This window comes from Oncorhynchus tshawytscha, linkage group LG19 (assembly GCF_018296145.1).
Source record: "Oncorhynchus tshawytscha isolate Ot180627B linkage group LG19, Otsh_v2.0, whole genome shotgun sequence".
Classification (NCBI taxonomy): Eukaryota; Metazoa; Chordata; class Actinopteri; order Salmoniformes; family Salmonidae; genus Oncorhynchus; species Oncorhynchus tshawytscha.
This window is the reverse complement of record NC_056447.1, coordinates 54,646,795-54,674,520: the sequence shown is the minus strand read 5'-3', so window position 1 is coordinate 54,674,520 and position 27,726 is coordinate 54,646,795. Positions and strand designations below refer to the sequence as shown.

General features: G+C 48.0%; 1 protein-coding gene across 1 annotated transcript; it reads right to left on the bottom strand.

The window, feature by feature from the left end:
• Positions 1-796: 796 nt before the first annotated feature.
• Positions 797-27,726, bottom strand: LOC112235106 (tight junction protein ZO-1). Its single transcript, XM_042301909.1, is given in 13 exon segments — positions 797-1,080; positions 2,790-2,920; positions 14,170-14,227; positions 14,230-14,304; positions 17,459-17,533; positions 17,536-17,626; positions 17,833-17,939; positions 20,680-21,010; positions 21,390-21,492; positions 21,909-21,942; positions 21,945-21,994; positions 21,996-22,030; positions 27,637-27,726. Coding segments are annotated over 13 exon segments (1,290 nt in total). The 5' UTR covers positions 27,685-27,726; the 3' UTR covers positions 797-928.

Sequence of the window (27,726 nt, the reverse complement as noted above, 5' to 3'; positions counted from 1 at the left end):
CCTTCACAATACATCTGGCCTTCACGCTAACCTAATCTCAATACCCACAATACATCTGGCCTTCACGCTAACCTAATCTCAATACCCACAATACATCTGGCCTTCACGCTAACCCACAATAATCTCAATACCCACAATACATCTGGCCTTCACGCTAACCTAATCTCAATACCCACAATACATCTGGCCTTCACGCTAACCTAATCTCAATACCCACAATACATCTGGCCTTCACGCTAACCTAATCTCAATACCCACAATACATCTGGCCTTCACGCTAACCTAATCTCAATACCCACAATACATCTGGCCTTCACGCTAACCTAATCTCAATACCCACAATACATCTGGCCTTCACGCTAACCTCTCAATCATCAATAATCCCACAATACATCTGGCCTTCTCACGCCTTCAACCTAATCTCAATACCCACAATACATCTGGCCTTCACGCTAACCTAATCTCAATACCCACAATACATCTGGCCTTCACGCTAACCTAATCTCAATACCCACAATACATCTGGCCTTCACGCTAACCTAATCTCAATACCCACAATACATCTGGCCTTCACGCTAACCTAATCTCAATACCCACAATACATCTGGCCTTCACGCTAACCTAATCTCAATACCCACAATACATCTGGCCTTCACGCTAACCTAATCTCAATACCCACAATACATCTGGCCTTCACGCTAACCTAATCTCAGTACCCACAATACATCTGGCCTTCACGCTAACCTAATCTCAGTACCCACAATACATCTGGCCTTCACGCCTTCAACCTAATCTCCATACCCACAATACATCTGGCCTTCACGCTAACCTAATCTCAATACCCACAACACACCAACACAGTACATAGTGTCCTGATCTGGGAGGAGACACCACACCAACACAGTACATGGTGTCCTGATCTGGGAGGTCATAGACACCACACAACCACAGTACATGGTGCCCTAATCTGGGAAGAGACACCACACCAACACAGTACATAGTGTCCTGATCTGGGAGGAGACACCACACCAACACAGTACATAGTGTCCTGATCTGGGAGGAGACGCAGCAGGCTGCTGGCTGCAGGGCAGGAGGAGAAACGTCAGAGTCCATCAAGTCACACTGTTTATAACCAACTAACTGTAGGCTGCAGCCTCAGCCAAGCTCAGCACTCAGCACACAGCAGTGTCAGCATAGCAAGCTTTTAGCTATAACCTTGGTAGCTGGACTGAAACCGTTGTGTGGGTTAAAGGGGCAATCTACAGTTCAAACTATAACACAGTGACACCCTGCCACTGTTTCGGTAAAAAGCTGAGGGAAAGGGGAAACTCATACAAAGCTATGGATGTAAGGAATGACCATGCATGATATCAATATAATATAAATATATATTTTTTTAAATATACAGTTTGTGTTTACAATGACATTGTTCACAAACAATGGAGTAAAACAAGCATTATGTTGGGTTCTGATGGGTACAACAGTTGAAGTAAGATCATGAGTAAGGTAGTGGTTAGGTCTACTAGTTACCGGCAGTGGTTAGGTCTACTAGTTACCGGCAGTGGTTAGGTCTACTAGTTACCGGCAGTGGTTAGGTCTACTAGTTACTGGCAGTGGTTAGGTCTAGTTACCGGTGGTTAGGTCTACTAGTTACCGGCAGTGGTTAGGTCTACTAGTTACCGGCAGTGGTTAGGTCTACTAGTTACTGGCAGTGGTTAGGTCTACTAGTTACCGGCAGTGGTTAGGTCTACTAGTTACCGGCAGTGGTTAGGTCTACTAGTTACCGGCAGTGGTTAGGTCTACTAGTTACCGGCAGTGGTTAGGTCTAGGTTACCTGGTTAGGTCGACTAGTTACTGGCAGTGGTTAGGCCTACTAGTTACCGGCAGTGGTTAGGCCTACTAGTTACCGGCAGTGGTTAGGCCTACTAGTTACCGGCAGTGGTTAGGCCTCTGGTTAGGCCTACTAGTTACCGGCAGTGGTTAGGTCTACTAGTTACCGGCAGTGGTTAGGTCTACTAGTTCAGTGGTTAGGCCTACTAGTTACCGGCAGTGGTTAGGTCTACTAGTTACCGGCAGTGGTTAGGTCTACTAGTTCAGTGGTTAGGCCTACTAGTTACCGGCAGTGGTTAGGTCTACTAGTTCAGTGGTTAGGCCTACTAGTTACCGGCAGTGGTTAGGTCTACTAGTTACCGGCAGTGGTTAGGCCTACTAGTTACCGGCAGTGGTTAGGTCTACTAGTTCAGTGGTTAGGCCTACTAGTTACCGGCAGTGGTTAGGTCTACTAGTTACCGGCAGTGGTTAGGCCTACTAGTTACCGGCTAGTTACCGGTGGTTAGGTCTACTAGTTCAGTGGTTAGGCCTACTAGTTACCGGCAGTGGTTAGGTCTACTAGTTCAGTGGTTAGGCCTACTAGTTACCGGCAGTGGTTAGGTCTACTAGTTACCGGCAGTGGTTAGGCCTACTAGTTACCGGCAGTGGTTAGGTCTACTAGTTCTAGTTAGTTACCGGCAGTGGTTAGGTCTACTAGTTACCGGCAGTGGTTAGGCCTACTAGTTACCGGCAGTGGTTAGGTCTACTAGTTCAGTGGTTAGGTCTACTAGTTACCGGCAGTGGTTAGGCCTACTAGTTACTGGCAGTGGTTAGGTCTACTAGTTATCGACAGTGGTTAGGCCTAGTTACCGGCAGTGGTTAGGCTGGTTAGTGGTTAGGTCTACTAGTTACCGGCAGTGGTTAGGTCTACTAGTTACCGTCAGTGGTTAGGCCTACTAGTTACCGTCAGTGGTTCTGACCTGGTAGAGGTGGTAACTGTTTCTCCTCCCTGGTGACCAGCTGCTCCAGGGGTTTTGGCAGGGCAGGAACCTCCTCTGCTAACTTGGCTGGTACCGCTGTTGGCTTCAAGATCCTCTCCTCCTCACGACTTCTGTGATCGGAGAGAAAAAAACCCCAGAGCTTTTTAGTTTTTTTTTGTTGAATATATTTTATGTATGTGCACGTGATCCCTGTGGGAATTGAACCCAGAACCTGGCATGCCATTGTTAGTGCCAAACTCTCAGCAACTGAGCCAATACGGGACCAGAGATGTGGTACAATATAACAAATACTACATTTCACCTATATATGCGTCTCGTGTTTTAACTGCAGTGGACAACACGTAAGGATGTGTTGGATGCTTTTATCTGTCCAATTTCAAAGTGTTTATTTTTTTTTTTTGGGCATATCCCAACTTTTCATGAGACACCCTCAGAGAAGAGGCGCTCTCGAGTGCTGCAGCGGTCTAAGGCCCTGCATCTCAGTGCTAGAGGCGTCACTACAGACCCTGGTTCGATTCCAGGCTGTATGACAACCGGATGTGATTGGGAGTCCCATAGGGCGGCGCACAATTGGCCCAGCGTCGCCCGGGTTACTAGTTAAATAAATAAATGCATCTTCAGAGAGAGGTGTCAGCCTTAGAGCAATTAGGGTTAGGTGCCTTGCTCAAGGGCACTGACAGATCTTTCACCTCAGGGAGTCGAACTAGCAACCTTTCAGTTACTAGCTCAACGCTCTAATCACTAGGCTACCTGCCGCCTTGTGTGTGTCTGCACTGTGAGCTTGAAGGTCACAGTTTGTTTTTGTCTTCTCCTTTGTACTCTATTTTTAGAGAGGCATATCTGAGGTGATGGAGGCGAGGAGAGAGAGAGAGAGAGAGAGAGGGGGAGGGCGGGAGAAAGAGGGAGGGCAGGAGAGAGGACGGGAGAGTGAGAGAGAGTGCGGGAGAGAGAGAGGGCGTGAGAGAGAGGGAGGGCAGGAGAGAGAGGGAAGGCAGGAGAGGGCGAGAGAAAGAGGAGGAGAGAGAGAGAGTAAGGGGAGGGTGGGAGCGAGAGAGAGAGAGAGAGAGAGAGAGGGCGAGAGACAAAGGGAGGGCGGGAGCGCGAGAGAGAGAGAGAGAGAGAGAGAGGATTAGGTGTACTCCAGGTGCACTTCACTGTGGCTCTGGCTGAGAACCAGTAAAGGTTGGACAAACACAGATTATTAACCCGGAGGTCAGAATGATTTATCCCAAACGGCAACAAACATACAGCCTGGTCCAAGAGCTGCTTCTGATGTCTTGCCAATTCCTATTGTCATTTGGCGTGATAATGACCATCGGACTTGGCTGTAGAGCACAAACTAATCTGGGACAAGGCCAACAAACAGTATTCTTCAGATGATCACGCACAAACATATATTCTGTTGAAAGTTTTAAGCGGTGAAATCTGTGAAGAAAATCTGTTAAATCAGCAAAGAAATCAGGAAGGCTTGGTTCTGTTGTTGGGTAGAGAAACAGAGGGAATCGGGAAGGCTTGGTTCTGTTGTTGGGTAGAGAAACAGAGGGAATCGGGAAGGCTTGGTTCTGTTGTTGGGTAGGGAAACAGAGGGAATCGGGAAGGCTTGGTTCTGTTGTTGGGTAGGGAAACAGAGGGAATCGGGAAGGCCTGGTTCTGTAGTTGGGTAGGGAAACAGAGTGAATCAGGAAGGCCTGGTTCTGTAGTTGGGTAGAGAAACAGAGGGAATCGGGAAGGCCTGGTTCTGTTGTTGGGTAGGGAAACAGAGGGAATCGGGAAGGCTTGGTTCTGTTGTTGTTACTGGTGGTACGAGTGCCATCTGGTCAGAGAGATCAGTTTTATTGTCACATACACCGGACAGGTGCAGTGAAATGTGTTGTTTTACAGGGTCAGTCATAGTAGTATGATAGGTGTTGTTTTACAGGGTCAGTCATAGTAGTATGATAGGTGTTGTTTACAGGGTCAGTCATAGTAGGATGATAGGTGTAGAGAAATGTGTTTTACAGGGTCAGTCATAGTAGTATGATAGGTGTTGTTGTACAGGGTCAGTCATAGTAGTACGATAGGTGTTGTTTAACTACTGCCCAGAGTCTGGTACAACTTCCCTGGTAAACTACAGCCCAGAGTCTGGTACAACTCCACTGGTAAACTACAGCCCAGAGTCTGGTACAACTTCCCTGGTAAACTACAGCCCAGAGTCTGGTACAACTCCACTGGTACACAACTGCCTTTTCATAGGAAAGAGAGGGGATGTGAGCAGCTACAACACAGTAACACACAAACACTTTCTCCTTTGAGAAACAAAGTAACCGTGAAGGAACCTCAGTCAACACATCCTGACGGCAGGTAGCCTAGTGGTTAGGGTGGAGGGGCGGCAGGTAGCCTAGTGGTTAGAGTGGAGGGGCGGCAGGGAGCCTAGTGGTTAGAGTGGAGGGGCGGCAGGTAGCCTAGTGGTTAGAGTGGAGGGGCGGCAGGGAGCCTAGTGGTTAGAGTGGAGGGGGCGGCAGGTAGCCTAGTGGTTAGAGTGGAGGGGTGGCAGGTAGCCTAGTGGTTAGAGGGGGAGGCAGGTAGCCTAGTGGTTAGAGTGGAGGGGCGGCAGGGAGCCTAGTGGTTAGAGTGGAGGGGTGGCAGGTAGCCTAGTGGTTAGAGTGGAGGAGCGGCAGGTAGCCTAGTGGTTAGAGTGGAGGAGCGGCAGGTAGCCTAGTGGTTAGAGTGGAGGGCGGCAGGTAGTCTAGTGGTTAGAGTGGAGGAGTGGCAGGTAGCCTAGTGGTTAGAGTGGAGGAGTGGACTAGTGGTTAAGTGGAGGAGCTGGCAAAGTCTAGTGGTTAGAGTGGAGGAGTGGCAGGTAGCCTAAAACGTTGGACTGTAACTGAAAGCTCAAATGCCCCGAGCTGACAAGGTAGTTAACCCACTGCTCCTAGACCAGTTAACCCACTGTTCCTAGACCAGTTAACCCACTGTTCCTAGACCAGTTAACCCACTGTTCCTAGACCAGTTAACCCACTGTTCCTAGGCCGTCATTGAAAATAAAATTTGTTCTTAACTGACTTGCCTGGTTAAATAAAGGAACATTTAAAAAATCCTGAACATAAAGACCTGTGCTGAGGCCCTTCATTGCCTTGTGGAGGCTAGGCTACCTGAAAGAACCTTCCACTGCATACCACTAACCTCCTGGAACTTACTGAGAAACATACCACTAACCTCCTGGAACTTACTGAGAAACATACCACTAACCTCCTGGAACTTACTGAGAAACATACCACTAACCTCCTGGAACTTACTGAGAAACATACCACTAACCTCCTGGAACTTACTGAGAAACATACCACTAACCTCCTGGAACTTACTGAGAAACATACCACTAACCTCCTGGAACCTGCTGTCAAAACATACCACTAACCTCCTGGAACTTACTGAGAAACATACCACTAACCTCCTGGAACCTGCTGTCAAATCATACCACTAACCTCCTGGAACTTAGTGTCAAATCATACGGCAGGGTAGCATAGTGGTTAGAGCGTTGGACGAGTAACCGGAAGGTTGCAAGTTCAAACCCCCGAGCTGACAAGGTACAAATCTGTCGTTTTGCCCCTGAACAGGCAGTTAACCCACTGTTCCTAGGCCATCATTGAAAATAAGAATGTGTTCTTAACTGACTTGCCTAGTTAAATAAAGATCAAAAATGACCTGCCCTAACTTCTCCTTTACGACCCAGGTCACTCACAGACCAGAACCAAATAAATCAATCTGCCCTAACTTCTCCTTTACGACCCTAACGTCTCCTCTCCTCTTCTCACCCCCTCAATAACTCTCCAGTCTCAAACTCCCTAAAATACTTCAGAACCAAAATACTACGGACTAGATTCCTTTAAACATTTCCTCTTCTTTGTGTCTTAATCTGCTATCATGTTTCCACTTTGACCTCACGAGACAAACTGTTTGAAACAGGCATGAGCAGACGTAGCAATGCTCTCCCACAATCCACAGGGACGAGTGTCACATCAACAGTGAATGGCGGCCCATTGTTAAAAGGATTGTGCCAAGCATGCAATCTCTCTCTCTTCACACACACCAAACAGACGCTACACACACACGCACACCACGCACACACACACACGCACACGCACACACACACACACACACACACACACACACACACACACACACACACACACACACACACACACACACACACACACACACACACACACACACACACAGACACACACACTTGTTGGACACACACACACCACACGCACAATACGCACACACACACACACACACACACACACACACACACACACACACACACACACACACACACACACACAGGCAGTGACAGTGGCCTTGTTGGAGCAGAACAAGACCCAGCCCTCAATAATTTATGTGCAGCATGCACTGTGTGTGTGTGTGTGTGTGTGTGTGTGTGTGTGTGTGTGTGTGTGTGAGAGACAGTGTTGGCTGTTAACTGAGCAACAATTTTCAAATATCAGCCTCAATGTCAAACTCTTTAGTCTTTTTCTTCTGCTGAGTTTAAATCCAGCAGTATTCAGGCCAGAGATGTATTCTTCATGGAAACGGATTTAAGTTAGAGGTTACAAGTCATCTTTATCTGTAAGAAGGGGAGAATTATAATATAATAATAAATAAATAATATAAGGGGTGTTTTGAAAGAATCTCTACCCAGTGGGTCTCTAGTGGGCTCTCTGCCCAGTGGGCTCTATACCCAGTGGGCTCTATACCCAGTGGGCTCTATACCCAGTGGGCTCTCTGCAGTGGGCTCTCTGCCCAGTGGGCTCAGAGACTCTCTACGTCGACCCAGTGGGCTCTCTAAAGTGGGCTCATCTACTCATCTATCTAGTGGGCTCTCTGCCCATCTCTCTTCACCCAGTTACTATTCTGTCAGATACAAACCCAGTGGGCTCTATACCCAGTGGGCTCTATACCCAGTGGGCTCTATACCCAGTGGGCTCTACCCAGTGGGCTCTATACCCAGTGGGCTCTCTAGTGGGCTCTCTACTCAGTGGGCTCCATCTACTCATCTATCAGTGGTTACTATTCTGTCAGATACAAAGTACAGTGGGCTCTATACCCAGTGGGCTCTCTACCCAGTGGGCTCTAAACTCAGTGGGCTCCTACCAGTGGGCTCTATACTCAGTGGGCTCTCTGCCCAGTGGGCTCTCTGCCCAGTGGGCTCTCTACCCAGTGGGCTCTAAACTCAGTGGGCTCCAGTGGGCTCTATACTCAGTGGGCTCTCTGCCCAGTGGGCTCTCTACCCAGTGAGCTCTCTACCCAGTGGGCTCTCTGCAGTGGGCTCTCTACTCAGTGGGCTCTCTACCCAGTGGGCTCTCTGTGGGCTCTCAGTGGGCTCTATGGGCTCTCTAGTGGGCTCTATACTCAGTGGGCTCTCTCAGTGGGCTCTCTACCCAGTGGGCTCTCTACCCAGTGGGCTCCCTACCCAGTGGGCTCTCTACCCAGTGGGCTCTATACTCAGTGGGCTCTCTACCCAGTGGGCTCTCTACCCAGTGAGCTCTCTACCAAGTGGGCTCTCTACTCAGTGGGCTCTCTACCCAGTGGGCTCTATACTCAGTGGGCTCTCTACCCAGTGGGCTCTCTACCCAGTGGGCTCTATACTCAGTGGGCTCTCTGCCCAGTGGGCTCTCTACCCAGTGGGCTCTATACCCAGTGGGCTCCTACCCAGTGGGCTCTCTACCCAGTGGGCTCTCTGCCCAGTGGGCTCTCTGCCCAGTGGGCTCTCTGCCCAGTGGGCTCTCTACTCAGTGGGCTCTCTGCCCAGTGGGCTCTCTACCCAGTGGGCTCTCTACCCAGTGGGCTCCAGTGGGCTCTCTACCCAGTGGGCTCTCTGCCCAGTGGGCTCTCTGGGGCCCAGTGGGCTCTCTGGGCTCTCTACCCAGTGGGCTCTCTACCCAGTGGGCTCTCCCAGTGGGCTCTCTACTCAGTGGGCTCTCTACTCAGTGGGCTCTCTACTCAGTGGGCTCTCTGCTCAGTGGGCTCTCTCCCAGTGGGCTCTCTGCCCAGTGGGCTCTCTACCCAGTGGGCTCTCTGCCCAGTGGGCTCTCTACCCAGTGGGCTCTCTACCCAGTGGGCTCTCTCAGTGGGCTCTCTCAGTGGGCTCTCTACTCAGTGGGCTCTCTACCCAGTGGGCTCAGTGGGCTCTCTACCCAGTGGGCTCTCTACTCCAGTGGGCTCTCTACCCAGTGGGCTCTCTGTGGGCTCTATACTCAGTGGGCTCTCTACTGCCAGTGGGCTCTCTACTCAGTGGGCTCTCTACCCAGTGGGCTCTCTGCCCAGTGGGCTCTCTACCCAGTGGGCTCTATACTCAGTGGGCAGTGGGCTCTCTGCCCAGTGGGCTCAGTGGGCTCTCTGCAGTGGGCTCTCTACCCACTGGGCTCTCACCCAGTGGGCTCTCTACTCAGTGGGCTCTCTGCTCTCTATACCCAGTGGGCTCTCTACTCAGTGGGCTATACCCAGTGGGCTCTCTCCCAGTGGGCTCTCTAACCAGTGGGCTCTCTACCCAGTGGGCTCTCTACCCAGTGGGCTCTCTCCCAGTGGGCTCTACTCAGTGGGCTCCAGTGGGCTCTCTACTCCAGTGGGCTCTCTACCCAGTGGGCTCTATACCCAGTGGGCTCTATACTCTCTCTAGTGGGCTCTCTGGGCTCTACTCCAGTGGGCTCTCTACTCAGTGGGCTCTCTACTCAGTGGGCTCTATACCCAGTGGGCTCTCTGCCCAGTGGGCTCTCTGCAGTGGGCTCTATACTCAGTGGGCTCTCTACCCAGTGGGCTCTCTACCCAGTGGGCTCTATACCCAGTGGGCTCTCTGCCCAGTGGGCTCTACCCAGTGGGCTCTCTACCCAGTGGGCTCTCTACCCAGTGGGCTCTCTACCCAGTGGGCTCTCTACTCAGTGGGCTCTCTACTCCAGTGGGCTCTATCTCCAGTGGGCTCTCTACTCAGTGGGCTCTCTACAGTGGGCTCCAGTGGGCTCTCTACCCAGTGGGCTCTCTACCAGTGGGCTCTCTACCCAGTGGGCTCTACACCCTCTCTATACCCAGTGGGCTCTCTACCCAGTGGGCTCTACACCCAGTGGGCTCTCTACCCAGTGGGCTCTCTGGGCTCACCCAGTGGGCTCTCTACCCAGTGGGCTCTCTACCCAGTGGGCTCTACATCCAGTTGGCTCTACACCCAGTGGGCTCTCTACCCAGTGGGCTCTCTACCCAGTGGGCTCTACATCCAGTGGGCTCTCTACCCAGTGGGCTACTCAGTGGGCTCTCTACCCAGTGGGCTCTATACTCAGTGGGCTCTCTACATCCAGTGGGCTCTCTACCCAGTGGGCTCTATACCCAGTGGGCTCTCTACCCAGTGGGCTCTCACCAAGTGGGCTCTCTACCCAGTGGGCTCTATACTCAGTGGGCTCTCTGCCCAGTGGGCTCTCTACCCAGTGGGCTCTCTACCCAGTGGGCTCTCTACCCAGTGGGCCACCCACTGGGCTCTCTACCCAGTGGGCTCCACTCAGTGGGCTCTCTCAGTGGGCTCTATACCCAGTGGGCTCTCTACTCAGTGGGCTGGGCTCTCTCCCAGTGGGCTCTCTAACCAGTGGGCTCTCTACCCAGTGGGCTCTCTACTCAGTGGGCTCTCTGCTCAGTGGGCTCTCTAGTGGGCTCTCTACCCAGTGGGCTCTCTACCCAGTGGGCTCTCTACCCAGTGGGCTATATACTCAGTGGGCTCTCTACCCAGTGGGCTCTCTACCCAGTGGGCTCTCTCAGTGGGCTCTCTACTCAGTGGGCTCTCTACTCAGTGGGCTCTATACCCAGTGGGCTCTCTACCCAGTGGGCTCTCTCCCAGTGGGCTCTATACCAGTGGGCTCTCTAGTGGGCTCTCTACCCAGTGGGCTCTATACCCAGTGGGCTCTCTACCCAGTGGGCTCTCTACCCACCTCTGCAGTGGGCTCTCTACCCAGTGGGCTCTCTACAGTGGGCTCTCTACTGTGGGCTCTCTACCCAGTGGGCTCTCTACTCAGTGGGCTCTGGGCTCTCTACTCAGTGGGCTCTCACCCAGTGGGCTCTCTACCCAGTGGGCTCTCTACTCAGTGGGCCTCTAGTGGGCTCTCTGCCCAGTGGGCTCTCTACCCAGTGGGCTCTCTACTCAGTGGGCTCTCTACCCAGTGGGCTCTACACCCAGTGGGCTCTAGTGGGCTCTCTACCCAGTGGGCTCTACAGTGGGCTCTCTACCCAGTGGGCTCTACACCTAGTGGGCTCTCTGCCCAGTGGGCTCTACACCCAGTGGGCTCTCTACCCAGTGGGCTCTCACCCAGTGGGCTCTACATCCAGTTGGCTCTACCCCAGTGGGCTCTACCCAGTAGGCTCTCTACAGTGGGCTCTACATCCAGTGGGCTCTCTACAGTGGGCTCCAGTGGGCTCTCTGCCCAGTGGGCTCTATACCAGTGGGCTCTACATCCAGTGGGCTCTCTACCCAGTGGGCTCTATACCAGTGGGCTCTCTACTCAGTGGGCACCCAGTGGGCTCTCTACACCCAGTGGGCTCTATACCCAGTGGGCTCTCTACACCCAGTGGGCTCTCTACACCCAGTGGGCTCTCTGCCCAGTGGGCTCTACACCCAGTGGGCTCTACACCCAGTGGGCTCTCTACACCCAGTGGGCTCTCTACACCCAGTGGGCTCTCTACACCCAGTGGGCTCTATACCTAGTGGGCTCTCTACCCAGTGGGCTCTACACCCAGTGGGCTCTCTGCAGTGGGCTCTACACCCAGTGGGCTCTCTACACCCAGTGGGCTCTCTGGGCTCTCACCCAGTGGGCTCTCTACCCAGTGGGCTCTACCCAGTGGGCTCTCTACACCCAGTGGGCTCTCTACACCCAGTGGGCTCTCTCTGGGCTCCTAGTGGGCTCTCTACCCAGTGGGCTCTATACCCAGTGGGCTCTCTGCCCAGTGGGCTCTACACCCAGTGGGCTCTCTACCCAGTGGGCTCTACACCCAGTGGGCTCTCTACTCAGTGGGCTCTCTGCCCAGTGGGCTCTACACCCAGTGGGCTCTCTACCCAGTGGGCTCTCTGCCCAGTGGGCTCTCTGCCCAGTGGGCTCTACACCCAGTGGGCTCTCTACCCAGTGGGCTCTACACCCAGTGGGCTCTCTCCCAGTGGGCTCTCTACCCAGTGGGCTCTTTTCCCAGTGGGCTCTACCCAGTGGGCTCTCTACACCCAGTGGGTTCTCTACACCCAGTGGGCTCTCTACCCAGTGGGCTCTCTGCCCAGTGGGCTCTCTGCCCAGTGGGCTCTCTGCCCAGTGGGCTATCTACCCAGTGGGCTCTATACCCAGTGGGCTCTATACACCCAGTGGGCTCTCTACCCAGTGGGCTCTCTACCCAGTGGGCTCTCTACTCAGTGGGCTCTCTACCCAGTGGGCTCTCTACCCAGTGGGCTCTCTACCCAGTGGGCTCTCTACCCAGTGGGCTCTCTCTCTACCCAGTGGGCTCTACAGTGGGCTCTAGTTGGCTCTACACCCAGTGGGCTCTCTACCCAGTGGGCTCTACATCCAGTGGGCTCTCTGCCCAGTGGGCTCTATACTCAGTGGGCTCTCTGCCCAGTGGGCTCTATACTCAGTGGGCTCTACATCCAGTGGGCTCTCTACCCAGTGGGCTCTATACTCAGTGGGCTCTCTGCCCAGTGGGCTCTATACCCAGTGGGCTCTCTACTCAGTGGGCTCTCTACCCAGTGGGCTCTCTACCCAGTGGGCTCTCTACCCAGTGGGCTCTCTGCCCAGTGGGCTCTCTACTCAGTGGGCTCTCTACCCAGTGGGCTCTATACCCAGTGGGCTCTACACCCAGTGGGCTCTACACCCAGTGGGCTCTCTACCCAGTGGGCTCTACACCCAGTGGGCTCTCTGCCCAGTGGGCTCTCTGCCCAGTGGGCTCTACATCCAGTTGGCTCTACACCCAGTGGGCTCTCTACCCAGTGGGCTCTACAGTGGGCCAGTGGGCTCTCTACCCAGTGGGCTCTATACTCAGTGGGCTCTCTACCCAGTGGGCTCTATACTCAGTGGGCTCTACATCCAGTGGGCTCTCTACCCAGTGGGCTCTATACTCAGTGGGCTCTCTACCCAGTGGGCTCTATACCCAGTGGGCTCTACACCCAGTGGGCTCTACACCCAGTGGGCTCTCTACCCAGTGGGCTCTACATCCAGTGGGCTCTCTACACCCAGTGGGCTCTACACCCAGTGGGCTCTCTACACCCAGTGGGCTCTCTACACCCAGTGGGCTCTCTACCCAGTGGGCTCTCTACCCAGTGGGCTCTACACCCAGTGGGCTCTCTACCCAGTGGGCTCTACATCCAGTCGGCTCTACACCCAGTGAGGTCAAGGGAACCTGGTCTCCAACTGAAGTGTCTTTGTTAAGTGGGCAAAAAAACTAAAACAGGACAATAAAGACACTTAAGAAAACATTAAAAACATCTCCGTTTTCAGCGGTCAAAACCGTTCGAAATGTTTTGCCCAGTTGGTTAGAAGGTGAAAACAGTGCAAAGAGCTCAAAGAACTCAAAGGCCAATTATGATATTTTGCTAAATTATTGGCTAAAAGATCTGATCCAATTAGTGGAAAAATATCAGAATTGGGCTGCCTGTGTAAATGCAGCCAAAGAGCCTTTGAGTTCTAATGCAGGGTTTTTCTGGATCGCAAAGGGGCTCAGGTGGTGAGAGTGAATTTTAGAGGGCCCCATATTGGCAGTGTAGAGACATTTGCATTTGTAAGCCAATTTCCTGCAATTCTAGAAATTTCTCCATGGAGCGGAGAGAAAATGTTGCCGTTTTAAAGCCAATTTCCTGCAATTCTACAAATCATACCACTAACCTCCTGGAACTTACAGTCATAACATACCACTAACCTCCTGGAACTTACTGTCATAACATACCACTAACCTCCTGGAAGTTACTGTCATAACATACCACTAACCTCCTGGAAGTTACTGTCATAACATACCACTAACCTCCTGGAACGTACTGTCATAACATACCACTAACCTCCTGGAACGTACTGAGAAACATACCACTAACCTCCTGGAACTTACTGTCATAACATACCATTAACCTCCTGGAACTTAGTGTCATAACAACAGTGTATTCACTAATACCCTATACAGACAGACTACATATTAATGTTCTACATTCTTTATATGTGGTTTTAGTCGTTTAAGTTTACACAGAAAGCGTTTTTTCCATCATGTAAATATATGTAAAAAACAAAAATAAAAATACAATACGTTTGGACTTAGGCGAGCCGATGAAAAGTTTAGGGTCGGCCCGCCCTGTACTGTGGTAGCAGCCAGGTGGTGTGGTGTTTACCTGCCGTTGGTGATCTGTGGAGGGGAGTGTCTGGAGTGGTCAGACCGCTTGTCAGGGAGCGGGACCGGCCGCTACGATGTTTGTCGTGGGATCGGTTGGAATGGTCGGACGCCACCGAATGGATATCTGAAATGTCTGTTGTTCAGACACACACACACACACACACACACACACACACAAAAAAACACAATATTCAACAACATATGAATAATAAAGGAGAAGGTAAAGAGAGATACCTAGTCAGTTGTACAGGGGGGATACCTAGTCAGTTGTACAGGGGGATACCTAGTCAGTTGTACAGGGGATACCTAGTCAGTTGTACAGGGGATACCTAGTCAGTTGTACAGGGGGATACCTAGTCAGTTGTACAGGGGGATCAGTCAGTTGTAAAGAGTTGTAGGGGGATACCTAGTCTAGTCAGTTGTACAGGGGGATACCTAGTCAGTTGTACAGGGGGATACCTAGTCAGTTGTACAGGGGGATACCTAGTCAGTTGTACAGGGGGATACCTAGTCAGTTGTACAGGGGGATACCTAGTCAGTTGTACAGGGGGATACCTAGTCAGTTGTACAGGGGATACCTGAGTCAGTTGTACCTAGGGGGATACCTAGTCAGTTGTACAGGGGGATACCTAGTCAGTTGTACAGGGGGATACCTAGTCAGTTGTAAAGGGGATACCTAGTCAGTTGTACAGGGGATACCTAGTCAGTTGTACAGGGGATACCTAGTCAGTTGTACAGGGGGATACCTAGTCAGTTGTACAGGGGGATACCTAGTCATACCTAGTCAGTTGTACAGGGGGATACCTAGTCAGTTGTACAGGGATAAAGAGGGATACCTAGTTAGTTGTACAGGGGATACCTAGTCAGTTGTACAGGGGATACCTAGTCAGTTGTACAGGGGGATACCTAGTCAGTTGTACAGGGGATACCTAGTCAGTTGTACCTAGTCAGTTGTACAGGGGGATACCTAGTCAGTTGTACAGGGATAAAGAGGGGATACCTAGTTAGTTGTACAGGGGGATACCTAGTCAGTTGTACAGAGGGATACCTAGTTAGTTGTACAGGGGATACCTAGTTGTACAGGGGGATACCTAGTCAGTTGTACAGGGGATACCTAGTCAGTTGTAAAGAGATACCTAGTCAGGGGGGGATAAGTCAGTTGTACAGATACCTAGTTAGTTGTACAGGGGATACCTAGTCAGTTGTACAGGGGGATACCTAGTCAGTTGTACAGGGGATACCTAGTCAGTTGTACAGGGGGATACCTAGTCAGTTGTACAGGGGGATACCTAGTCAGATGTACCTAGTCAGTTGTACAGGGGATACCTAGTCAGATGTACAGGGGGATACCTAGTCAGTTGTACAGGGGGATACCTAGTCAGTTGTACAGGGGGATACCTAGTCAGTTGTACAGGGGGATACCTAGTCAGTTGTACAGGGGGATACCTAGTCAGTTGTACAGGGGATACCTAGTCAGTTGTACAGGGGGATACCTAGTCATACCTAGTCAGTTGTACAGGGGATACCTAGTCAGTTGTACAGGGATAAAGAGGGATACCTAGTTAGTTGTACAGGGGGATACCTAGTCAGTTGTACAGGGGGATACCTAGTCAGTTGTACAGGGGGATACCTAGTCAGTTGTACAGGGGGATACCTAGTCAGTTGTACAGGGGATACCTAGTCAGTTGTACAGGGGATACCTAGTCATACCTAGTCAGTTTGTACAGGGGGATACCTAGTCAGTTGTACAGGGATAAAGAGGGATACCTAGTTAGTTGTACAGGGGATACCTAAGTTGTACAGGGGGATACCTAGTCAGTTGTACAGGGGGATACCTAGTCAGTTGTACAGGGGATACCTAGTCAGTTGTACAGGGGGATACCTAGTCAGTTGTACAGGGGATACCTAGTCATACCTAGTCAGTTGTACAGGGGGATACCTAGTCAGTTGAACAGGGATAAAGAGGGATACCTAGTTAGTTGTACCCTAGTCAGTTGTACAGGGGGATACCTAGTCAGTTGTACAGGGGGATACCTAGTCAGTTGTACAGGGGGATACCTAGTCAGTCAGTGTACAGGGGATACCTAGTCAGTTGTACAGGGGGATACCTAGTCATACCTAGTCAGTTGTACAGGGGGATACCTAGTCAGTTGAACAGGGGGATACCCTAGTCAGTTGTACAGGGGGATACCTAGTCAGATGTACAGGGGATACCTAGTCAGTTGTACAGGGGGATACCTAATACCTAGTCAGTTGTACAGGGGGATACCTAGTCAGATGTACAGGGGGATACCTAGTCAGTTGTACAGGGGGATACCTAGTCATACCTAGTCATACCTAGTCAGTTGTACAGATACCTAGAGATACCTAGTCAGATGTACAGGGGGATACCTAGTCAGATGTACAGGGGGATACCTAGTCAGTTGTACCCTAGTCAGAGTTGTACAGGGGGATACCTAGTCAGTTGTACAGGGGATACCTACCTAGTCAGTTGTACAGGGGGATACCTAGTCAGTTGTACAGGGGGATACCTAGTCATACCTAGTCAGTTGTACAGGGGGATACCTAGTCAGTTGTACAGGGGGATACCTAGTCATACCTAGTCAGATGTACAACTGAAACGTGTAACATATCACATCATTTAGAAGACACTTTAAAAAAAAGCCCCACGGACCTCCCGGTCACCTGCGACAGAGCCTGGGCGCGAACCCAGAGTCTCTGGTGACACAGCTAGCGCTGCGATGCAGTGCCTTAGACCACTGCGCCACCCGGGAGGCCTAGCAGACACTTTTAACCATAGGGAATAACAGTCATTTTACATATGGCTGGTCCTGGAATATGAACGTGAAGTACATGTTGTTGTGCCTTTCAGCACAACCCACAACCCTACGGCATTTAGCCTTTTCCAGCATTACGAAACAACGCGTGCACACACACACACTCACACACACACACTCACACTCACACACACACACACACACACACACACACACACACACACACACACACACACACACACTCACACTCACACTCACACACTCACACACACACACTCTCTCACACACACACACACACACACACACACACACACACACACACACACACACACACACACACACACACTCACACACACACACACTCTCACACACACACACACTCACACACACACACAGACTCTCACACACACACTCTCACACACACACACTCTCACACACACACACACACACACACACACACTCACACACTCTCACACTCACTATCACACACACCTATGTAGTGTCCCTCACCGTCTCTGTCGGAGGCGTTGGCTGATGGGACGCTGTCGTCCAGGTCTGGTATGTTCAGCAGCGTAGCTCTCTCTCTCTCTGCACCACCATCTTTAGTTTGCCCTTTGACCTCTCAATCAGCTTCTTAGCATCTATCAACGACAGGTTCTCTGTCACCGTGCCATTGATCTGAGAGGAAACAACCAATTAGCTACAAACGGTAACCTAATTAGACACAGCTTGGAGAAAACAACCAATTAGCTTGTCTGTGTGCAGGGGACAGCGAGGAAAAACATATATTCAGCTGATTACGGAACAATGTGCTAAATCATCGAAGGATGTTTCCGTCCCCGATATCCTCATTCTCCCCCCTATACCTCCCTCCCTCCTCTCACCTTCAGGACTACGTCTCCCTCCTGTATGTTTCCGTCTCTGGCCGCCAGGCTCTCGGGGGAGATGTCCTTCACGAAGATGTGGCTGGCCAGGCGAAGGCCATATTCTGCTTACGGAGTGAACGAACAGCAACAAAGATAGTGTTAGCATAGCATAGTATAGCATGCTAAAGCATGTTAGCATAGTATAGCATGCTATAGGATTTTAGCAATATTGCATGTTATAGTATGTTAGCATAGTATATACAGTGGGGCAAAAAAGTATTTAGTCAGCCACTAAATAGTTTTTTGCCCCACTGTAGCATGTTGACAATCACGCTCACGTCTGCTAGCTGCTGGTAGGACGGCTATGGAGCTCTGCGAGGGTAGCAGTTGGTAGCAGCGGTTAGCACTAGCATCGCCAGGCCTCGGCACATACCAGTAGCCGCCAATGTGGGTCTTTGGAGCGTCTACCTTCTAATCTAACAGTCTAATTAATCCATTTAATATACACCATGACAAAGAAATCCATTATTTAATTTAGGCAGGTCTTATTAAGAAACATTATGATACGAAAAAAAAAGATTTATAAAGAAAATTATATTCTTATTTCACAGTAAGAATGTAATGGAATATAAGAGAATAAAAACTTTGTTCCCTGTCTTTGTATCAATACAAAAAGTTATTTATTTAGAAACAGAGCCGTTCATTATTGTTTGTTTGGCAAATGTAGGTGTGTTAGAAACATTAGTCATTCAGAAACAATTTGACAATTGATAATATTGTCACCCAATCAGGCTATTGTCAATTTTATCTTTTATCTTTAGGTTATAACTAGTATTATATGTTTTCAACAGTTTTAAAAGTTTTGTTTCTGTCGTTTTGTTTCACAGCTTGTAGCTAATAAATAATAATAAACAAAATAACTTAAAAATCCTATTATATATTATCCCACCTCGCGCAACAACACTGCCTTGGCTGGGGAGCTGAGCTCACTGTGATTGATGTGATGAAGATGTATTTTTAGTCGTGCTGAACACAAGACATAAAAAGTTTTGTCTAATTTACTTCAAAGAGTGCGAATGTCTGTGTGTTTTCTTTGGCTATTTTTATTGTTTTGTTCACAATGTTTGAGTTACTAGTCAGCTAGCTACTAGTCAGATTCTCAAACTCTCACAGGCACACACTATCACGAGGAGAACAGCTCAAGTGCCTCGGTAGCTTCATGCCCTTGAAGGGGCAGCTGAAAATGTTTGTCTCATTTGTGTTTTGTTGGTTAAAAGACTCAGGTCACAAAAAAATGAAATAAAATTGAGCAATATATCACTTCTTACTGGTGATACATGTATTGTTTACGTAACATGCTCATCCTTTTTTTGTTGTTTTAAAAAAAATGTTTTTATTTGATCTTTATTTAACCAGGCAAGTCAGTTAAGAACAAATTCTTATTTTCAATGACAGCCTAGGAACAGTGGGTTAACTGCCTTGTTCAGGGGGCAAAACGACAGATTTTTACCTTGTCAGTTCAGGGACTCGATCCAGCAACCTTTCAGTTACTGGCCCAACGCTCTGATCACTAGGCTACCCCGTTGTTGGTGTAATTACGCAAAACAAATCTGAGTGGCTGGTAGGCCAAACAGTTTGTCTCAAGACCTGATCCCAACTAACATTAACTAGACAATATATATCCTAACTAATCCTAACTCTGACTAGACAATATATCCTAACTAACCCTGACTAGACAACATATATCCTAACTAACCCTAACCCTGACCCTGACTAGACAACAAATCCTAACTAAACCTGACCCTGACTAGACAACATATATCCTAACTAACCCTGATTAGACAACATATATCCTAACTAACCCTAACTAGACAACATATATCTCAACTAACCATACCCTGACTAGTAGTACTGTGTCGATTTGGTTTCAGTTAAAAAAACATTTTTAAATGATCACAGATTTCCAGTTTTAAACGTTAAATTCATTATGAAATAATGTCATTAAATTGATTACAGCTTTATAATTCCAAAGCCCAAAATAGTTCAATTATTCCATTGTTTGTCAGGTCCAATACTAGAAAAAAATAAAATTACTATGAAATAATAAAATATTTCAGTTGTGTTTATTACTTTTTTGGTGACTTTACAACCAGCCCTGAAATCATCTCATCTCTGCTCAGGTAGTAGTAACCAACCAGCCAGCCAACCAGCCAGCCAGCCAACCAGCCGGCCAACCAGCCAGCCAGCCACCAACCAGCCAGCCAGCCAGCCAGCCAGCCAGCCAACCAGCCCAACCAGCCAGCCAGCCAGCCACCACCCAGCCGGCCAACCAGCCGGCCAACCAGCCAGCCAGCCAACCAGCCAGCCAGCCAACCAACCAGCCAGCCAGCCAATCAGCCAACCAACCGCCAGCCAGCCAGCCAGCCAGCCACCAGCCGGCCAACCAGTCGGCCAACCAGCCAACCAACCAACCAGCCTGCCAGCCAGCCAGCCAACCAACCAGCCATCCTGCCAGCCAGCCAGCCAGCCAACCAACCAACTCTTTTCTCCCCATTCTCTAGTCTTTAGTCATCTTATTTAGCTAGCCTAGCTTGCCTATGTGCTGCAGAGCAATTATACTAGAAAATAAAATAAATCCATCTCTGTGTGAGACGGAAAATAGCAGGCACAATGGATTATGGTCATTGTAGTTAATTACCACGTTTCTGCACTGAACTAGGTTGAATATTTGCTTAATGAAAACTACAACTCCCTTTAGCGTCCCATTTAGTTCTTGACTTCATTTCTATTGTGAATGATTTGATGTCTCTCTAGAGAAACGGCACGTTTGGCTCCACCCAAAAATCCCAACTTTATGATCCTCACCTTCATTCTTGCGGGACTTGACGAGGGTGACTTTGGCGGGCCGCGGGGGCTGGTTGAGTGAGCGCCGGTCTGAGCGCGGGGAGAGACTCCTCTCCCGTGAGCCGCTGCGTTCCCGCTCTCTGTCCCGGTCCCGCCTTCCCGTGCTTCTCCCGCTGCGCCGGGCCGAGGCCCCTCCCACGCCGCTGTAGGCGCTGGGGCCGCTGCGTGTGGAACGCGTCTCGTATATCTCTTCGTCGTAACTGTCCTCCTCGTCCTCCTCATGCTCCGACATGGTCTCCCTCTCCCCAAGACGACCCAGGGGTACATGCACCTTCCGCTTCCGTCTGATCGTCTGAAGAGGAAGACAACTTTAGTCCGTTGTCATGAGATTACAAACCAATTTCATTTCTCTCTCTCTCTCTCTCTCTCTCTCTCTCTCTCGCTCTCGCTACAGGACGTTGGCCCGAAAGAGACAGGATCTAGTCCATAATAAGTGGTGTAATTACACCCCAAACCTCCAGTTCTCTATCTCTGGGGTATTCTGTGTCCAGTGGAAATGGTAAGATGTGATTTCCAGGTTTTAGCAGATAATTGGTGAGTCCCAGGCGTACTATGCCTCCAGGTGGTAAGATAAAAACAATTGGCCCATTTATATTTAACAGCTGGATTTTATCAGTGCAAAAGAAACACAGAGGAGTTTTTATTTTTAGGTTCCTCAAAATGATACTCACAATCTTTGCATTCTTGCCACTTTTCCGTAGCTGCTGGACTGCGTATGCGTGTTCCACGTTGTCCATGGAGACGGCGTTGACCATCGTGACTCTGTCATTCTCCCTGGAAGGAAAGGAGAGAGAGAGAGACTTTTAAAAACACAGTAAACAACCACATGTATAACTAAAAATGTTTAATTAATACTATCATTTTGATTTCATGGACTGTCAGTCCTCCCATCCATAGAAACATCTATTCATCTGAGAACGGTTACATTTGTTCCAAGCCACATCCCTCAGATTTATATCAAACCAAGGAAGCCGATGTGGTAATTAATCCTAAGAGAGAGGAGAGGAGAGGGAGGAGAGGAGGAGGAGAGAGGAGAGGAGAGGAGAGGAGAGGAGAGGAGAGGAGAGGAGAGGAGAGGAGAGGAGAGGAGAGGATGAGAGGAGAGAGGAGAGGAGAGGAGAGAGAGAGGAGAGGATGAGAGGAGAGGGAGAGGAGAGGAGGAGGGAGAGGAGAGGAGAGGAGGAGAGGACTGCAGTAGGCCCTCAGCTGGATGAGATCAGAGAGATGAGATGAGATGAGATGGATCTCACCACTCTGGAAATGAGGGTTATCCCGATCCTGAGATGGCTATCCCAAAGCCAAACCCTGGTGCCTGGAAATGAGAGAGATGTTAGATGAGTCTACCCTGGTGCCTGGTGATACAGAGATGTTAACAGTCTACCCTGGTGCCTGGTGATACAGAGATGTTAAAGGGCATGTTAACAGTCTACCCTGGTGCCTGGTGATACAGAGATGTTAACAGTCTACCCTGGTGCCTGGGATACAGAGATGTTAAGAGGGCATCTTAACAGTCTACCCTGGCTGCCTGGTGATACAGAGATGTTAAATGACGATGTTAACCACTCTGGAAATGGTGCCTGGTGACCTCCTGAGATGGCTATAACAGCCAAACCCTGGTGCCTGGAAATACAGAGATGTTAACAGTCTACCCTGGTGCCTGGTGATACAGAGATGTTAACAGTCTACCCTGGTGCCTGGTGATACAGAGATGTTAAAGGGCATGTTAACAGTCTACCCTGGTGCCTGGTGATACAGAGATGTTAACAGTCTACCCTGGTGCCTGGTGATACAGAGATGTTAAAGGGCATGTTAACAGTCTACCCTGGTGCCTGGTGATACAGAGATGTTAACAGTCTACCCTGGTGCCTGGTGATACAGAGATGTTAACAGTCTACCCTGGTGCCTGGTGATACAGAGATGTTAACAGTCTACCCTGGTGCCTGGTGATACAGATGTTAAAGGGCATGTTAACAGTCTACCCTGGTGCCTGGTGATACAGAGATGTTAACAGTCTACCCTGGTGCCTGGTGATACAGAGATGTTAAAGGGCATGTTAACAGTCTACCCTGGTGCCTGGTGATACAGAGAATTAAAAAAAAAATGTATCCATTATTTTACCAGGTAAGTTGACTGAGAACACATTCTCATTTACAGCAACAACCTGAGGAATAGTTACAGGGGAGAGGAGGGGGATGAATGAGCCAATTGTAAACTGGGGATGATTAGGTGACCATGATGGTTTGAGAGCCAGATTGGGAATTTAGCCAGGACACTGGGGTTAACACCCCCTACTCTTACAATAAGTGCCATGGGATTTTTAATGACCTCAGAGAGTCAGGACACCCATTTAACGTCCCATCCGACAGACGGCACCCTACACAGGGCAGTGTCCTCAATCACTGGGGTATTGTGATATTTTTTTTTAGACCAGAGGACAGAGTGCCTCCTACTGGCCCTCAAACACCACTTCCAGCAGCATCTGGTCTCCCATCCAGGGACTGACCAGGACCAACCCTGCTTAGCTTCAGAAGCAAGCCAGCAGTGGTATGCTGCTAGCAAAAGATGTTAAAGGGTTATGTTAACGGTCTACCCTGGTGCCTGGTGATACAGAAACCCAGAGAGAGACACAGAGACTAGCATCAGAACACTATAGCATTCACAACAACAAGAGAGAGAGAGATATAGAGAGACACACAGATAGATAGAGAGAGAGAGACACACAGATAGAGAGAGATCTACCTCACTTGCTTTGGCAATGTTAACACATGTTTCCCATGCCAATAAAGCCCTTGAATTGAATTGAATTGAGAGAGACACACAGATAGATAGAGAGAGAGAGAGACATACAGATGGAGAGAGAGACACACAGATAGATAGATAGATAGATAGATAGATAGATAGATAGATAGATAGATAGAGATAGATAGATAGAGAGAGAGAGAGAGAGAGAGAGAGAGAGAGAGAGAGAGAGCACACAGATAGATAGATAGATAGATAGATAGATAGATAGATAGATAGAGAGATAGAGAGAGATATAGAGAGAGACACACAGATAGAGATAGAGACACACAGATAGAGAGACACACATATATATATATATATATATATTAAACAGAGAGAGAGACACAGATAGAGAGAGCTTTGTTGTTTTTCACTTTATATATTCACTTTGTATGTTGTCTACCTCACTTGCTTTGGCAATGTTAACACATGTTTCCCAAGCCAATAAAGCCCTTAAAACAGAATTGAATTGAGAGAGACACACACAGATAGAGAGAGACACACACTATTAAACAGCTAGAGTTAGCTACTATTAAACAGCTAGAGAGTTAGCTACTATTAAACAGCTAGAGAGTTAGCTACTATTAAACAGCTAGAGAGTTAGCTACTATTAAACAGCTAGAGAGTTAGCTACTATTAAACAGCTAGAGACTATTAAACAGCTAGAGTTAGCTACTATTAAACAGCTACCTACTATTAAACAGCTAGAGTTAGCTACTATTAAAACAGTTACCTACTATTAAACAGCTAGAGAGTTAGCTACTATTAAACAGCTAGCTAGAGTTAGCTACTATTAAACAGCTAGAGAGTTAGATACTATTAAACAGCTAGAGAGTTAGATACTATTAAAAACAGCTAGAGTTAGCTACTATTAAACAGCTAGAGAGTTAGCTACTATTAAACAGCTAGAGAGTTAGCTACTATTAAACAGCTAGAGAGTTAGCTACTATTAAACAGCTAGAGAGCTACTAGCTAGAGAGTTACTATTAAACACTAGAGAGTTAGCTACTATTAAACAGCTAGCTACTATTAAACAGCTAGAGAGTTAGCTACTATTAAACAGCTAGAGAGTTAGCTACTATTAAACAGCTAGAGAGCTAGCTACTATTAAACAGCTAGAGAGTTAGCTACTATTAAACAGCTAGAGTTAGCTACTATTAAGCAGCTAGAGTTAGCTACTATTAAACAGCTAGAGAGTTAGCTACTATTAAACAGCTAATTGAATTGAACTTTAAACAGAGAGAGACTATTACACTATTAAACAGCTAGAGTTAGCTACTATTAAACAGCTAGAGAGTTAGCTACTATTAAACAGCTACCTACATATTAAACAGCTAGAGAGTTAGCTACTATTAAACAGCTAGAGAGCTACTATTAAACAGCTACTACTAAAACAGCTAGAGAGTTAGCTACTATTAAACAGCTACTATTAAACAGAGTTAGCTACTATTAAACAGCTAGAGAGTTAGCTACTATTAAACAGCTAGAGAGTTAGCTACTATTAAACAGCTAGAGAGTTAGCTACTATTAAACAGCTAGCTACTATTAAACAGCTAGAGTTAGCTACTATTAAACAGCTAGCTACTATTAAACAGCTAGAGTTAGCTACTATTAAACAGCTAGAGTTAGCTACTATTAAACAGCTAGAGAGTTAGCTACTATTAAAACAGCTAGAGAGTTAGCTACTATTAAACAGCTAGAGAGTTAGCTACTATTAAACAGCTAGAGAGTTAGCTACTATTAAACAGCTAGAGAGTTAGCTACTATAAAACAGCTAGCGAGTTAGCTACAATGAAATAGGAGCAGTGCAGGGGGGGTGGCATGACAGAGTGTGATTTGTATAGACAATCCATGCTTGTTGTGTTCATTCGCCCGACCTTGGCCTGTATGGAAGGTCAAATTGTGACATTTTGTTCTACAACCCTGGTGAAAGCCCGATTTTCAGGAGGAAACAGACTATGTCAGCAAATGGTTAAAAGCAGCGTCCTGTCGCCTCTGACCACAGAACACTGACCATTTTCTATTCATTTCAAGACGATTGTACATGTTGATATTTTTTGTTTGTTTTGGACTTCGGTAAGTGTTTTTTGTTGTTGTTGGGCTGTTTAGGCACACAACATCTTTTCTCAAGGCAAGCCGAAGTCGATAGCCGGAGTCTACACCCTTTCGTTAGTGATTGGTTAACAGTTGGGATTATTCAATAAACTATTTGTTGTCATTCAACGATTGAGAAATACTGCACCAAACATCTTAGTTAGATTTAAAATGCGCGACTAAGATCTATTATTTCAGCAATTTACAAGAAAAAAAAATGAATGACAGATTTTTTGACTTATTTATTTTGAGGAAGTATATACTGGCTACGGTGTCTCAAAATGGACAAACAGTACTATTGCCGCTTTTTTCTCTTCTTACATAGAAGGTCTTTTAAGGGAGTATGCGCGCACACTCGTTCGGCTGACTCTCTCCTGACCTCTATCTTACCTGGGTCATGTTCATTAGGGTGAACTTTAGTTTTTCTCATTGCAACGTAAAACAAAAATGAGCATTTCAGGTAGTCCCTCCCGGTTTCAGTCAGTTTTACTCCATTTGGTGCCTAATAAACATGGTCCTGTTATTGTGTGTTCAGTGAGAACGCTGTACTTGTACAGCTGGCAGCATGCTGACTAGGGGAGTGGAGGCAGGAGGAAAAAGAAGATGGAGGGAGGGAAGAAGGTGAAAAAGGAGTGAGGCAAGGGCACAGAGATAGGAAAGGATTGAGAGAGAGAGACAGAGAGACAGAGAGAGAGAGGGAGAGAGACAGAGAGAGACAGAGAGAGAGAGAGAGACAGAGAGAGAGACAGAGAGACAAAGAGAGAGATAGAGAGAGACACAGAGAGAGACACAGAGAGAGAGACAGAGAGAGAGAGAGAGAGAGAGAGAGAGAGAGAGAGAGAGAGAGAGAGAGAGAGAGAGGGAGAGAGATCATATTTATGCTTATTTATTTTATCTTGTGTCCTTTAACCATTTGTACATTGTTAAAACACTGTATATATATATATAATATGACATTTGTAATGTCTTTACTGTTTTGAAACTTCTGTATGTGTAATGTTTACTGTTAATTTTTGTTGTTTTTCACTTTATATATTCACTTTGTATGTTGTCTACCTCACTTGCTTTGGCAATGTTAACACATGTTTCCCATGCCAATAAAGCCCTTGAATTGAAATTGAATTGAGAGAGACAGAGAGAGAGAGACAGAGAGAGAGAGAGAGAGAGAGAGAGAGAGAGAGAGACAGACAGAGAGAGAGACAGAGAGAGAGAGAGACAGACAGAGAGACAGACAGACAGACAGACAGACAGACAGACAGACAGACAGACAGACAGACAGACAGACAGACAGACAGACAGACAGACAGACAGACAGACAGACAGACAGACAGACAGACAGACAGACAGACAGACAGAGAGAGAGAGAGAGAGCACTTCCTAACCTCCTGCCCAATGTGTGACCATATTAGAGAGACATATTTCCCTCAGATTACACAGATCCACAAAGAATTCGAAAACAAATCCAATTTTGAAAAACTCCCATATCTACTGGGTGAAATTCCACAGTGTGCCATCACAGCAGCAAGATTTGTGACCTGTTGCCACGAGAAAAGGGCAACCAGTGAAGAACAAACACCATTGTAAATACAACCCATATTTATGCTTATTTATTTTATCTTGTGTCCTTTAGCCATTTGTACATTGTTAGAACACTGTATATATATATATATAATATGACATTTGTAATGTCTTTACTGTTTTGAAACTTCTGTATGTGTAATGTTTACTGTTAATTTTTGTTGTTTTTCACTTTATATATTCACTTTGTATGTTGTCTACCTCACTTGCTTTGGCAATGTTAACACATGTTTCCCATGCCAATAAAGCCCTTGAATTGAATTGAATTGAGAGCGAGACATAGAGACAGAGAGAGAGACAGAGAGAGACAGAGAGAGAGAGAGAGAGAGAGACAGAGAGAGAGACAGAGACAGAGGGAGACAGAGAGAGAGAGAGAGAGAGAGAGACAGAGAGAGAGAGAGACAGAGAGAGACAGAGAGAGAGACAGAGAGAGAGAGAGAGAGACAGGGACTATGTACGACTCACTCTGTGTAGAGCTACTGTGTGCTGCTCCCATATGACTGTCTCCTCCATTGCTGCGCTCTGTAACAACAAAGAGAGAAGAAAGTTATTTTC